General features: G+C 52.4%; 1 protein-coding gene across 1 annotated transcript in view; it reads left to right on the top strand.

The window, feature by feature from the left end:
* The window catches only part of RFTN1 (raftlin, lipid raft linker 1), a 193,654-nt gene extending 181,545 nt beyond the window's left edge, over positions 1-12,109 (top strand). The window contains 4 exon segments of the mRNA XM_047737591.1: positions 1,967-2,070; positions 4,439-4,520; positions 10,759-11,020; positions 11,023-12,109. Coding sequence (XP_047593547.1) covers positions 1,967-2,070; positions 4,439-4,520; positions 10,759-11,020; positions 11,023-11,153 — 579 coding nt within the window. The 3' untranslated portion in view covers positions 11,154-12,109.
* The last annotated feature ends 2,774 nt before the right edge of the window (positions 12,110-14,883 follow it).

Here is a 14,883-nt window from a genome sequence, read left to right as displayed (position 1 = left end):
ATTAAGGGGCCTCCCTTTCTTCCCCCTCCTTAGCCTGCCCGTCCTCCCCCTTTCCTCTCCCTTTCCTTACCCCAATTCCTTTACAGAACTGGGCCTTTCAGAGCCCTCTACTTTCCCTTTTCAAGTGGAGAAGGATAGGGAAGGTTAGCTCTGAGGTAACAACTGACTGGATATGGCCACAGAATTGGACTCTCCTGTCATCAGAAGAGACCCGAATTAAGGGGCACTTGGGGGGCGCAGTCAGTTGAACGTCCGTCCGACTCTTGGTTTCAGCTTGGGTCATGATCTCAGGATCATAAGGTGAAGCCCCGTGTCTGGCTCTGAGCTCCACACGGAGTCTGCTTAAGACCCTCTCTCTCCCTCTGTCCTGCCTGCCCCCCCCAAATAAATAAATACATCTTTAAAAAGAGAGACCTAATTGATTACCCAGGCAGTGCTTCTGTAACTTGTGCATCAGAACTACTGAGAAGGTTCTTTCAAACAAAAAGAACCCCCAGGTTTCAGATCTGGTAGGTCTCGACAGGGTCCCAAAACTCTGCATTTCTAACAAGGTCCCAGGTCGATGCCATTGTTGTTGCTTGGGGAACCACATTTTGAGAACCACTGTCAGAGGCCAAAGCTTATTTTTTATAGTTGAGGAAACAGTCTCCCAAAGGATCAATTACTTGCCAGGAGTTCAGGCAACTTGGTAGCCATGCTGGGATGGGTGCCCAGCAATAGGGGTTTCAAAAGCCATTTGAAGAGGGAAGGTTCATCTCTCTCCCAGCCCCTTAGCCCAGAGCAACTAGATGAGCTGGTTCTGTTCCCCAAAAGCCTCCAGCAACACAGCCAGTCACCACCTGTGGTCCCGCTGTGAGCAGTGCCACTCCCAAGTGAAGCCCACCTTCCTCGGTGCTCTGGGCCCAGTGGAATCTTCTGTTGTACATGCTAGGGTTCTCCCCCTAGAATGCCCCTTCCCCAGCTCCACCTGTCAAATATGTGCCCAGCCCTTGGGCCCCAGGAAGCCTGTGTTGATCACGTCTGGCATCCTTCCTCTTCTGCTGACTTCCGAAGCCTCGTGGTCCTGCCCGTGGGCCGTCTTGTATTCCCATCACTTGCCTGTCTGTGCTGTTGCCCCCTCCAGCTGTGAACACTAGCAGTGGAACTGTGCCTTCCTTCACCTTTGTCCCCACCACTCTGAAATGCTCGCTGACTAGCGGTGGTTGGAAGGAATCAGAACCTGTCTGAGATTTTCTGTAGTTCTGAAGCCAGCCTCATAGAGACGGGGAACCCACTGTAGACAGTGGGCAGGGTGGGGGCCACACTTCCAGCGTCTGCGAGGAGCCCAGAGGGGGAAGTGAGGCCCGCTGCAGTGAGAGAGCAGGACGTGGCCTCACAGTGCGGTGCTCTCTTGCAGGGGCAGGACTGAGTTTCTCAATTGAAAGGCGAGTCAGAGCCCCCAGCACACAGGTGCACACACTGATCTGAAATAAAACACAGGCAGCGCTCATCAGCCCATTCGTGTCAGGCTGTGTAACACAAGTGAAGCTCCCGTGTGTGTGTGTGTGTGTGTGTGTGTGTGTGTGTGTGTGTGTGCATGCGTGCACTCGTCTGTGTTGCTGCCGTGTCTGGATGTGAACAACTTGATCATGAATGAAACGTGATCTAACTCCCCGGCATGCACTCCGGAATCCTCAGGTGTGTTGTCGTCTGCCCTGAATATGGTTCTGAGGCCAGGTAACTGTGCTTCTGCAGAGACACTCACCGGAGGCTATCTGTCCACGAAAGAATAGAACCAAATTAACGCATTAATCCTCTGGCTCTAGTTCCCATCCAAGTGGGGTCTGTGGGGCAGGACTTCCGGGCTGCCGGGCGCCCCACCCCTTTCCTGCCCCATCGCCTCCGCTGGCTGATGGAACATCCCCCTCCGTCGCCCAGCGGCTGACTTGGGGCAGCCGCAGCCCTCATGGTGGCCTTTCTCCCCCAGGGTGTCGAGGTGCAGACCGACTATGTGCCCCTGCTGAACTCCCTGGCGGCCTATGGCTGGCAGCTCACCTGTGTGCTACCAACTCCCGTGGTGAAGACTACCAGGTAACAACAACAGGCCTCGGCATCATCATCGTTATCACTCAACACCTGCTTGGGGCTGTGCCCTTGACGCATGTCACTTTTTTAGTCCTGTGACAACCTCTGAGGCTGGTGCGGTTACCAGACTCTCCAGCTTGGGAAGTGACAGAGCTGGGATTTCAGATCCTTAACCCCCAACCCACAGGGCATCCTCTGCCCCTCTTCCCACATGGGGAGTCTTGGCCAGTGAATTGTGACTGCCAAGCACGTCAAAGGTGAGCCTTCTGGGTTGTGGGGGCCCAGGGCTCTCAGGTACAAAAGAAATCGAGCCCCTACTGCATGCCCTGTTCTGGCTTGGGTAGGTACCTTGCATGTAAAATTTCATTTAGTACTCAAAAAAAAAAAAAAGTCCTACAAGGTGAAGTCTTTTCACTAAACCCATTTTGCGACTGAGGAAGTTATGGCCAGGGAGGCTGAAGGACTCACCCAAGATCATGGCCCTGGTCAGTAGTCCCACGAAGAGCATGTAAAGACCTGCATCTTGACCCTGGCTTGTGGCATCCCTTACAGTTTCACATTTAGGGGCATTTGTCCACCTTAGCTCAGCCCACCCTCCCTTGACCTCGCATGTCCCTGAAAGGCCTTTCATCTGTATTTGGGGTTTATCTGAATGAATTCTCTTAACTATCCCATGTGGTTATAGCATAGATATCATTCCCATTTTATAGATGAGAAAATTGAGGCTCAGAGAGGCTCTGTCACATACCTGAAGCCACGCATCCAATAAGTTGCAGAACTGGGACTAGAACCTCAGTCTCCAGAATGAGTCTCCTATCTCTTATGTCAGGCAGGGTGATGGCCAGCATGAGGCAAGGCTGGTGATCTGGGGGGGACAACAGGGCCGTGCAGCCGCAGAGGCCAGACTCAGGGTGGAGAATGATGGGGGCAATCCATACCTTCCTTCCTGGGTCCCTCTAGGAGGCCGTCTGGGCTCTCAGCATGTCTTCCTCCTGACATTGGGCCACAGTGGGTCTGCACACTACCAGGCACCTATTTGCAGCCACCTTTTGGCCCCAGGCCATTGGGAGCTTCCATGGTGCCTTACAACCAAGACTTCTGTGGGTATGGAGTGATGGAAAGAACCAGGGTGGGAAAAAAAACCCTCGATTTGGGACATGCAGACTTGAACCCAGGTCAGACCCTTCCATTTGCTAACTGTCCATCCTGGCCAAGTCCTATAGCTTCTCTGAATTAGTTTCCTTGTCTGTAAGATGGAAGAAAGCCTGCTCCACCACCCACTCCAAAGGACAGGAGTCACGATGAGAACTGGATTTGAATGAGAAGCTCCCACTCGTTTTGAGCTCTCTAAACCCAGAGAGTACAGACAGGTGCTTCTGTCTTCCTCTCAGATCTCCTACCTGCTCAGTAATCCCCCCTAATCCTCCACTTCCCTGTGCTGCACACGCCTCCTCGTGGTGGAGTGGAGAGCTTGGGGAACCGGGGAGGTTTGAGCTCGAATCCTCACTGTGAGAGCTCAAGCCCACTCCTTAAATGAGCTTTCGTCTCCTGTCTTTACAGACAGGCTGTGGTCCCACTCTTTGGAGTGGGCTTACTCCAAGTGGGCTTACTCACTCCTCGGGGGTGAGGCTTCAATGAGCCATGATGTGTGAAATCACCCAGCCCAGCCCCAGCACAAAATATGTTCATTTTCTCCCCCCTTTCCTTCTGACATTCCATGCCATGGCGCTTGCCTCAGCAGAGAAGACAGCGATCTCCCTCACAAATATTTCTGCCATCTTTAAAGGCCGCTCTGTGGGGGCCCAGAGGAAAGTGCACTCACTGTGCCAGAAAAATGAGCAGTGCTCCTCAGCACCCCTCCCCTGTGCCTGCAGGAGCCAGGCTGCCTCGGGGCCCAGTGAGGCCGAATCAGGCCCATGGCCGTGCCCCTGTGCCCAGCCAGCCTTCTGTAGAGGCGGCCGGGAGGCTCACCACCTATCCTGGGCCAAGTTGACCTCTCCTTGGCTCCTTCCCAAAGCAGAGTTGGAAGAAGCTTCTACCTCTTGAGATTCACGGAAGAAGCCAGTTTAATATCATTTGGCCAAGATGCCAGCTGTTACCTCACATCGAGGGAAGGGGAGCCCCTAGCTATGAAGGTGACTTGGCAGAGATGCCCACAGAGCTTTTGTTGAGCCCCTCACAGAGTCCCCTGGAAGCAAGGGCCGGGTGGATGGCCTGGGCTGGGACGAGTGCTTCTTGACTGCTGACATCTCCCTGTTTGGTGGCAGTTCTCCGTTCTGTTGGCACTCGGGCTCAGCAACCTTAGGGGTAGACACATTGGTGAGGTTTGGGGCTGGCCTGGGGGTAATGGCTCATTCTCACCTCTGTGTTCTAGGGAGGGGAATGTATCCACCAAGCAGATTGTCTTTCTTCAGAGACCGTGTCTACCTCAGAAAATCAAGAAGAAGGAATCAAAGGTAAGTGACCTTGATGGCCTTTTTCAGTTTTCCTTGGCAGGGCTTCCTCCACAGCTGGATTTTCTGTAACAGTTGAGTGGGCAGCTGGCTCCAACTTCCAAGGGCTCTCAAAGGAACATCTGAGCCCCTTGGCAAACGGGAGCACACCTGAGGCTGCTGAAAAGAGACAGATGAGGGCGCTGGGCGGGGGGGTGTCTTGTCTGTCAGGTCAGAGAGCAGAGTAGAACCATTCTGTCGGACACGCAGGTAGTCCAGATATTCCCACTAAACTAAAAATAGGGGCCTGAAGTCAGCTGCCTCCAGCCGGGGTGTGATGGCTTGAGTTTGTGCCTAGCTTCTCTGTATCTTAATCCCATGACAAGCTCTGGCTGCAGCCTGTTGGATCCCTCAAGACATCAGAAGTGTGGTGATCTTGGCAGAGAGAGACCCTGCCAGAGCTCCTTGGCGTGCCCCGACCCCAAGGCCTCTCAGTGACAGTGGCTGGTGTGGACACAGTCCATGGCAGAGTCCTCAGGCCCCGCTGTCTTGGGGGTTGCTGGTGGCCTTCATCCCCTCCCTGGACAGCACATGGCCAAGCCTGGAAAACACAGTTGTGCTAAGAGACTGTGGCCATTCTGAGATATTTCCCCCATGTTCCCAGAAATCAAATCCAAGCACTTCCTTGTGTCAGATGATTTTGATTCTTCTCACCCCACACTTCGCAGCCGGTGGGTGATTCTCCTGTGGGTGATTGGCCATTTGCTCGGGAAGAGATGAGAGAGTCAGGGGGACTTGAGAGAGCCCAAGTTAGGTGTCACCTGAAGCCCGCCTGAGCCACCTTTGTTGGCCAGCGCAGTGCTCTCTGGCAGAGCCTGACAGACCTGCTCTGCTCCTCAGGCTTGGCACCCTCCTGTGCTCCCCTCTTAGTTCCTCATGTTCTCTGGACATGGAGCCTGGACAGGGACGACAAGCAAGCGAACAGATTGCAGCAGCCCCTCGCCAGCCGGCAAACCCACTGGGTTGGTGGGGGGGCTCCTGGGAGGAATGCCAAGGAGAAGGCGACCTGAAGCCAGATGGTGTAGAATGCAGAGGGAGGTCTCTCTCTCAGCTCCAAGACGCTAATGTGACAGGTGACAGCAGCAGAGGGCCAGAAGGCAACCGCTGAAGTCACCATTAACCACCAGGAGCAGTCAGCCGCCGGCTGGAAGATGGATCTTCCCCGGACCACCGTTAGCTGCCACTCGGCCCCAGGCTCCTGGGGACCGCGTGCATTCACGGTGACATTCAACAACAGCACAAGCCAGGCTGCCATCAGACGCCAAAACACGCCAACTCAGCCTTTAAGAGAAGGAGGCGGTGCTGCCTTTTCCCGCCAGCCCTCCCCGGTTGGGATGTGGGCGGTTCCCAAAGGAGAGCCATGGGGTTTAATTTCGGTATGAAGTCTGTGCAGCTCACGGAGGGAGACAAGCAGGAGATTTTAGAGGGAGCATTTTTAAAGCTGCTGTGAGGAGGTGGACCAACTTCCCTCGGGGAAAAGCGAGAGGATGGAGTCATCTATTTTCTGAGCAGTAGACTCTTCCAACCCCAGTCAGCTGTGCTAAAGTGGGTGGCTGCTTTCTCTCTTGAAGTACTTCCTTACCTCCTGCTCATTCATGGGATTGGCTCCTGTGGAGCACAGGTTTTTTGTGTGACCTGGAGAGGTCACCTCACTCACTAGTGGAGTCTGGGCGTGGGGTACGGTGGGGGGGCTTCACAGCCAGATGGGTTGTCTCCCTCTCACGGTCCCAGCCAGTGGCTCTGCTGCTGACTCAGGTTGGCAACCTGCTCCCGCGAGCTGTGGGTACCCCAGTGACCATGGCAGTAACTCCATCAAGTCCTCACCATGCCTGGGTCTCCCAAGCACTGACGCTCTTGATCCCCCTCTGCCTCTTGAAGCTCCTTTTTGTCTGGGCTCTGGCCCTGCACTGTCCTGGTCTTCCAGCAGGTGGTTCAGACCCAGCCCCATCTCTCTCTCTCTCTTTCTGGTCTCTTTCTTAGAAAATCTCATTCATCCCCAGAAAGAGAAATCTGACCCTCTTAGGTGATGACTCCCACACCCGCATTTTCAGTACTTGTTTCTGCCCTATGACCCAGGACCACGGACCCATTACTACCCAGCATCTCAGAGGGACTTGTGACCTGGCCAGCCCCACCCCCACCTGGAACAAGGGCACTGCCTCCATCCAGAGACACCCACCCACCCAGGGCTCATCCTTGACTCCCCATCACTTCCATGGTCACTCTATCCTCAAGACATGTCTGTTTTAGATCCTAGGAACTTGAATCCCTCCACTTCTCCCCACCATTCTGGGCCTCAACAACTCTAATCCTCTGGTAATAGGTCTCCCCTTCAAATATGTCATCTACTAGGAGCCAAGGGAATCTCTTACAGAAGCACACGGAATCACGTCCCCCCACGGCTTTAAATGTTTCCAAAGCATTGTGTAATTCTTAAGATAAAGACGGGAATCTGCATGAGATCCACAGGGCCATGTGTGGTCTGGCTCTTCTGCCACTGTCCCCATCTTCTGCATTCCAGCTACTGTGGCCTACAGGCTCTTCTGTGTCCCTTCTTGCCACAGGGCCTTTGCTCTGGCTGTTCCCTCTGCCTCAGACTCTCTCCTCCTTTGTATGTATAAGTAATGAAATGTGTGAGCCCAGGACATTCATGTTCTGACTGGATTGAAATCTAAGGAAAGGGACCACAAGGCTGGTACACCAAGGACACAGCATTTTGAGGCCTCTTTTAATCAGCAAAGTAGAGAAAATTCTCCCGTCAAGACTTTTCAGCATTTGAAAGAAACTTCTTTGTGAGTGGGGCTTTCAAAGCAAGTAATTAAACTCCATCCGAAGTAATAGATGATTTCTCCCACACCCAAGTCTTCCTTCCAGCTACACTCCTTGAAGTGGGGGCAGGTAACAGACAGTTTTTAAAATGTGGGAATTAAATCCATTAGCCCTTGCTGACATGGAACTCTGGACCCACACTGCTGTCAAGTGAAGGATTTTTTTCTTTTGCACACTTCTTTCTGACATGGATGACTAGTGAAAATCTTTCTGAGCGTGGACGCCAGCGACACAGCCAAGTGCCACAGACCCACTGACTGGGAAGGCCCTGGCGTTGGAGTGGGCTGCTTGATTTGTTCAGACGCTCTCCCTGGTACTGCTCCAGATATGGCATCCCTCCTCCTGGCTGGGCTGCCAGCCTTTAAGAGTGTGGATGTTCCAGACCTCCCCAGAAAGCTGTCACCGTCCCGGGGGTGGCTGTGTCCCTGCTTCTCCTCATCTTGCTTTCTGAGACAGTGCCTTGTTGAGCCTTGGGATCTGGAACAATTGTGTTATTTGTTAAAACCCCTGACTGTCCTCTGCTCAAAGGAGCAGAAGGGAGTGGTGAAGGGGATTGGTGTGAAGATGGGAGGGAGACAAGGAAGTCCTTCCATGAGGGGCAGAGCTGGGGCTGCAGGAAGACAAGGGGTGTCTTTGTCTTAGCTCAGCGCTTCTCAGACTGGGGCCCATGGACTAGCAAGATGGGCCTTACCTGGGAGTTTGTTAAAAATGTGAGGTCTCCCTCCCCTTCCCAGGTTGCATTGAGTCCGAAACTGTGGGATGGGATGAGTGTTCTGTTTCAGAAGTCCTCTGGATGGTTGTGATGCCCGTTCAAGTCTGCAGGCTGGTGTCTCAGTTATCTAATGTAGGGTCCTTTCTTGGCTCACCTGTGCACTGCCATTCAAATTTTATCATTATTTTTAAAAATAGGCCTGTCAGGGAGGCTTTGGTGTAGATCTTTTTTTAAATAAGCCAAACCAAAGTATCTTTAATGGCAGTTAAATCTGTATTTCCATTAGCTGACTATTTGGCCTAATGAGCCAAGCACCTGACCCAGCAGATGCCACTTGACATCAGACAGTCTGAAAGGGGAGGCACTTGTGTGCGGGGCTGAGCCCTTTCAAAGGGGCGTGGCCTCTCCCTCTGTTTCCTCTCCTCCTTGCCCCTAGGGTGAGAGCCTAAAGCCTTTCTTCCACCAAGAATGAGGTTGTAGGGAGCCAGAGACACCTGCATCTGAGTTCCAGCTTGCTGTTCTCTAGCTGTATGACTTTGGGCAAGTTACTCAACCTCCCTGAACCTCTAAGCATTCATCTATCCAATTGTACTAACCATGACTAGTGAGAGTACTTCTTTGGAGATTCAGGGCCATGGGAAACCTTGCCACAGTGTGAGAGACGTGGTTGGCACCCTGGTATGTGCTTGCTCCTTTGCAGGCGGGTACCTCCTGGTAGTCCGCCTTTATACTTTCGAACATTTCACTTTTCAGATGTCCCTGGGTTTGGGCTCCTGCTGCTTCTCTGCTTCAGGAGAATGCCTCCACAATAGACTGGAGAAGAAGGGAGAGTTGAGTCAGGGCCTCCTTGGAACTCGGCTGCAGCACCCATGACAGCTGTGGTGGGATGGGGACCCCCCAGGCAGCAGGGGGACTGAGTGATGGCACCGTGGCCCCTCTGAGGTCACAGGAGACTGTAGTCCTAGAAGGCATTTGGTTTGACAGATTACCCTGTGGTGACTAAGAAGGACAGAATACGTTGGCTGGGATTGTGCCCACCAGCTCAGTGCTCACAGCCCGAAATCCTCCACCCTGTAGTCCCTGGAGAAAGTGGCTGGTGTGTTCCCCTGGTGGCTTATACCAAATCAACAAACTGTGATCTTCTATAGGAAAGTAGATATGGCTGGGCTTCCAGAGGCCACATGGAAGTTCTTGCTTCATTAGCAAGAGCAGACCCTGAGAGAAGAGCTGGGTTTGCATTACATAATAAGAGTCCTCAGGGCGCCTGGATGGCTCAGTCCTTAAGTGTCTGCTTTCTGCTCGGGTCCTGGGATCAAGCCCCACATGGGCCTCTCTGCTTGGCAGGAAGCCTGCTTCATCCTCTCCCACTCTCCCTGTTTGTGTTCCCTATCTCGCTGTCTCTGTCTCTGTCAAAGAAATAAATAAATAAACCTTTAAAAAGAAAATAAGAGTCCAGGATAACATCTGGCAGAGATAAAATCTTCGGTGGTTCTACACCACCCAAGGGCAGGGGGCGCTGTCTGCATCTACCACCGCATGACCGGGCCCCAGAGGTGCAGCTCCACCCTGGGGGCAGACACCTAGTTGAGAGATGAGGAATTTGAGACTTGGAGAGATTAATGACTTGCCCAAGGACCAACAGCTAACTTCCCTCTGGGGTAGTCTGAGCTTCCTCTACCCAAGCCCTGAGCTCCAACAACAGGATCCCTGTGCTGGCAAGGCGAGGCCTCAGATCCCTCAGCAGAGGCTGCCAGGCTGCCATCTGGAGGCCACATGCCATCCATGCAGGACACTGACTTTGGACCTCAGCACCACTGCGGCCCCCAATAGCAACGTCTATGGCACATGGGCACATGATCATGGGGCCTCTTCGAGCCCAGTCTCACCTCATAGTTTCAAGGTGATCCGTTCTTGCCCAGCTCCATTACTGACTGTGCAACCTTATCCTCTCTGAGCCTCTCTTGACTTCCCTGTCAGTGGGGAAATGCTTAGTTGCAGGGAAGCTCCCCAGGGAGCAGCCTCTGAAAGATTTGGGTGGAAGAAAGTTTTAGGGTGAGTGCCCCCGGGAACACCTGTGGGGAAAGAAGGGCACAGGAGTGGGCAGGGGGAGAAGCTGAGCTGTGAGGCAGTCACAGCAGTGGCTGTATTAGCCAGCCCCCATGGGAACCCAGGAGCTGGGATGGCCTTTTCAGTTGGCCCCAGGTTCTGTGCCCTTCTAACTCTGGTGATATGGCAAGAGAATGCAGGCCCGTGCTTGGTAACCCACAGCCCACTTAGAATGGAAGCACGTACCCAGAGCCCTGGCTCCTAGGATGGGCAGGCCCCATGTCTCTTCTCCCATCCTGCTTCTCCAAGTGATAGGATGTCAGGATCTCCTTTCCCAGAGCCAACTGAAAGACATACCCCTCGTCCCCAGAGACTCCTGAACTGCACGTCTGAAACACAGCTCATGGAAGGCATCAGGCTGGCTCTTAACAGTGGGTGTGGTGTGTTTGGGCCATGATTCCAGTTTGGCACTGGTAATGTTCTGCTCCAGGAACACCGGGAATGGTGTGTCTTGCCCCAGGAAGCGACGTGGGTGGGAAGGCAAGCAGACAATCAGGTGAAGCTCTGGGTTCTCAGAGCCTGTGTTTATTTATCCCCATCCTCTCTGGTTTCTAGTTCCAGTGGCGGTTCTCCCGAGAAGACATGCACAGCAGGCAGATGAGGAAATCCAAAGGTAAACTGAGCGCCAGAGACAAGCGACAAGCAGAAGAAAACGAGAAGAACTTAGAAGACCAGTTTTCCAAAGCCGGAGACGTGGGAAACTGTGTGCCAGGCCCGCATCAGGATGACGAGGCCTCTGAGGAGATCAAAGTCCCCATCAAGGAGGTCACAGAAGGAAAGCATCATCCTGACTCGCTCTGCTTGGAGGGCGGGGCTGTGCAAATGGTCCAGCCGGGCCCTGCAGGGCCCCCACTGGGGGCTGCACTGGGCACTCCCATTCTGGGGAGGGTGCCAGGGAGGGAGATGCCGGGGAAGTGGCCGCAGAGCCTTCCTTGGGGGATGGCAACTGAGTCTAGAGCATTGGTGTTGAAAGCCTGATGAGCCGGCAGACCCGAGGCTCTGTGCCAGCATCCGGGTTGGGGGCCGGTTTGCCCCAGTGTCCCGTGTTACCCTTTGGCTTGGCTTGACCTCTTCTTGTAAGCTCACCTGGGCCCTCTGAGGGCTTGGGTCCCTGACTGTGTTGGTCTCCGCACATCCGTTAGAAATGTGTCGTAATGCCCCAGTGTTAGAATGCAAGAGGTCAAGTTATTTCTTCTCCGTTTCCCAGTCCCACAGGAGGGACTGGACCAGCCAGTGCCTGTGTCCACCCCCAGGGCCTCCAGGGAGTATTTGAGTCAAGTCCATCGTTGGCTACAAATCAAGGCTCTCTGTTGTTCATACCACCGCCCCCTTGCTGGCACCGTCCATCCCCCGCTGTTCTCTGCAGCTGCTTGGTGATGTGACAATGCCTGGAGGCCATCAGGTGCCCTAGTATCTCCACCCCACAGACCCTGCTGCTTTGGTGAAGAAAATGACAGTGGGGAGGGGAGGTGCCGCACCTCCCAGCTTTTCTCGAAGTATTCCCATAGATACTGGTAATCTGGAAATGAAGAGGTAATTCTGTGTGTGCCCCTCCTCTTGCAGAATGTCTGAGAAAGTATTCTGTATTAGTATTAATGCCAAAAACTTTTTTAAGGGTTTTGTACTCAGCACATCATACGAACACATGTTCCTTCCATCATTTCAGGGCAACCCTGCCAGTTGGGAGCCCTTGTTATGTGCTATTTTAATCAGTGTATCATTGGCCGAGTTGTTTCCATGTATGCTATCACGTGTTTATATTGTCCCAGAAAGTATTGTTCAGGCTTTAAGTAGATGCAACTGGCAAACTGTGGAGAGAGAATGCCGATTGTCTTGACCCGAACAACTGCCTGTCTCTTCTCTTTCTTGTTTAGTTACTTAAAGCAATAAATCATCTATGAGTTTAGTGCATTGTAAATACTGAGTATTGTGTCACAGTGAAAAGTCCTAGCCTGACGTCCAAAGGCTCAGTAAGTTGCTATCTCCTGGCACCATGATGATTTTGGAGAAGAAAATGAAGTTCCTGTGGAAAATAGCAGAAGCAGTGAAGCACGCTGTGCTTTCCTGTCATTTATAGAAAGAAGATGGCAAGTGGGGGATTCAGGTGTCACCTGCTAAGGCAGGGCACAGCCACCTCCCATGGCCTGGGGTGGTAGAGACAATACCGTTTAAAACAAAAAGCCCAGGGTGCCTGGGTGGCTCAGTGGGTTAGCCGCTGCCTTCGGCTCAGGTCATGATCTCAGGGTCCTGGGATCGAGCCCCGCATCGGGCTCTCTGCTCGGCAGGGAGCCTGCTTCTCCTCTCTCCCTGCCTGCCTCTCTGCCTGCTTGTGATCTCTCTCTGTCAAATAAATAAATAAAATCTTTAAAAAAAAAATTAAAAAAATAAAAACAAAAAGCCCTATATCAGTTTCTTTGCATGTTTTCAGACTTTTTTTTTTTTCCAAAAAGATTTATTTTAGAGAGCGGGAGAGAGAGTGCATGCACACTCAAGTGGAGGCAGGGGCAGAGAGAGAAAGAGAAAATCCCAAGCAGACTCCCCACTGAGCGTGGAGCCGGATGCCAGGTCAATCCCAGGATCCAAGAGATCATGATCTGAGCTGAAATTCACCACTCGGGTGCTTAACCGATTGAGCCACCCGAGTGCCCGTTACCAGACTTTTAAGTAAATTATTTTGTGAAGCAAATCTCTTCCTTGTTTGCAAGTTTTGCTAAAATAAACACATTTGTACTGTATTTTTATAAGGAAGTACTGGAAACCCTTGTACGCCGCATTATACAATTGTTTTTCTCTGGGTTTTTCAGCGAACTTCCCCCACCCAGCCCAGAGCTTCCCTAAAAAGGTTGAAGGCTCTGATCAAAGAGAAAACAACTATTTAAAATTAACATTTTCCACAGTTATACTCAAGAATATTTATATATTGATTTAAAAAAATTTTTAAAAATCAATGCTTTCTTAGAAGATCACGGCTTTTTAAAAATATGCTAGTTAGCAGAGCCTGGGGCAAAAACACTGCCCATCTCTCACGACTTTGGAAATCAGTTGGTCCCAGGCCACACCGTTCACGTGGTGGCCTACATCACTCAGATGTGGGTACATTTTTTCAATAATTCAGTGACATTTATGCTGGCTGCCTATGTTATGGGGAAAAAAAATTAAAGGTGATTGTAGCTAATTTGAATTCCTCAGGGAGTTTGGCCCTAGCACCAGGCTGACAGTAATTCCTGAAGGTCTTGCCTTTTCTCCCCCCTTCTCCCACACCTTGCTGCTTATCTGGCAAAATATCGGTCTACCTGAGGCGGTTCTCAAACTGGCTGGCCTTAGAATCGCCGGGAGAGCTTTAAACATTCCTGCTACCTAGGTTCCATCTAGAGAGTGGCCCGGGCACCAGATTCTAAGCCCCCTGGGATTCCAGGTACAGCCAAGGGTGACAGCCACTGGCCACAGGGTTGCCGTGAGTTGAATCACAGCTTGTTCCTTGTGAAATGCAATGCTTTCTACAAAAGGTAAGTAACCAAGGCCCTAACAATCCCAACATCCTCATGTGCATTTCAAGTGGCTGCATTCCTGAAGGAAATTGTACTCTCCTATGATGGCCAATAGGGTCAAAGGCTATGGTTCGCGCTGACAAGGCCCCATGACCAGAAGATGTAGAAGCTTGTAGTGTTTGGCTCCAGGAGGCTTGTGCACATGGCAGTCAGTCTTCGGGCCACCCCTGTCACAGCAGGTCTGGAAGGAATGGGGCGTTCCGGGTGTGATCAGGTGATTTACGTGTGGACCGAAGTGACTTTGATGCCCCTGCTGCCACCACCATGCAGCCTGATGGGGCATTCCAGGGAGTCAGAGGTAGTGCCATCAGGGGAGGCCAAGTCGAGCCTCACGGGAGGGACCGAGCGACTGCCATGGAGGGTTCTGGTCATTTTCTGGCCCAGTCGTTACCTATGGAAAGAGGTTTTTAGAGAGAAAAAAAAAAAAACCTCCCCCAGGAACAAAAGCAGTTCTTCTGAAGCTGTGGCTGAATTCTGAGTCTTTGGCTAGGAAACTATTTCCAAGACCTTGCCACCTCCACGGGGGCTCAGGGGAGGGGTGTGGGTGGGAGGAAATCTTACTCTGCTTCACGAGACGCAGGCATAGTGCTCTCAAATGCACCTGGGCACAAGGTCGGAGAACTGACACGTGGAAAGCCTGAGGACACCCATGTTCAGGAAGCAGTAAGCCTGTTTGACATGGGGCCCCGTGCAGTAGAAAAGCCCAGTTGGGCTTTGGAATCAGCTGGTTAGGATGCTAACCTTCACATGCCATCTCAAATTAATTTTGTCACATCTCCAAGTACCTGTGTCCCCATGTGTGAAAGGGAGCTGACACCACCTCATCAGGTTTTTGGATGCAAACGATGTATGCAAAGGGCTTGGTGTGGGGGGCAGGTAATCATAATGCCAGCAGGTAACACACGTGGCAGAAGTGGTCAGAGTTCAGCCCAGTGCCCACCAGCTCCTCTACTTCCGGCCCCTCTAGCAGTCTGGGGCCCCGTGACTGGGTTCTGACCAATGGGACCTGAGCAGATGGGACGCAGGCCACTTCTGGGCTTGATCTTTCCAAAGCACCCCATGCTACCTCTGCCCTCTCTTCCCCAACACCCTTGGCAGAATTCAAGACAGACCATGACATGAGGATACAACA

The sequence above is a fragment of the Lutra lutra genome, chromosome 1 (assembly GCF_902655055.1).
Source record: "Lutra lutra chromosome 1, mLutLut1.2, whole genome shotgun sequence".
Lineage (NCBI taxonomy): Eukaryota > Metazoa > Chordata > Mammalia > Carnivora > Mustelidae > Lutra > Lutra lutra.
Note: the sequence above shows the minus strand (reverse complement) of the source record. Positions and strands in the feature narration are given on the sequence as shown.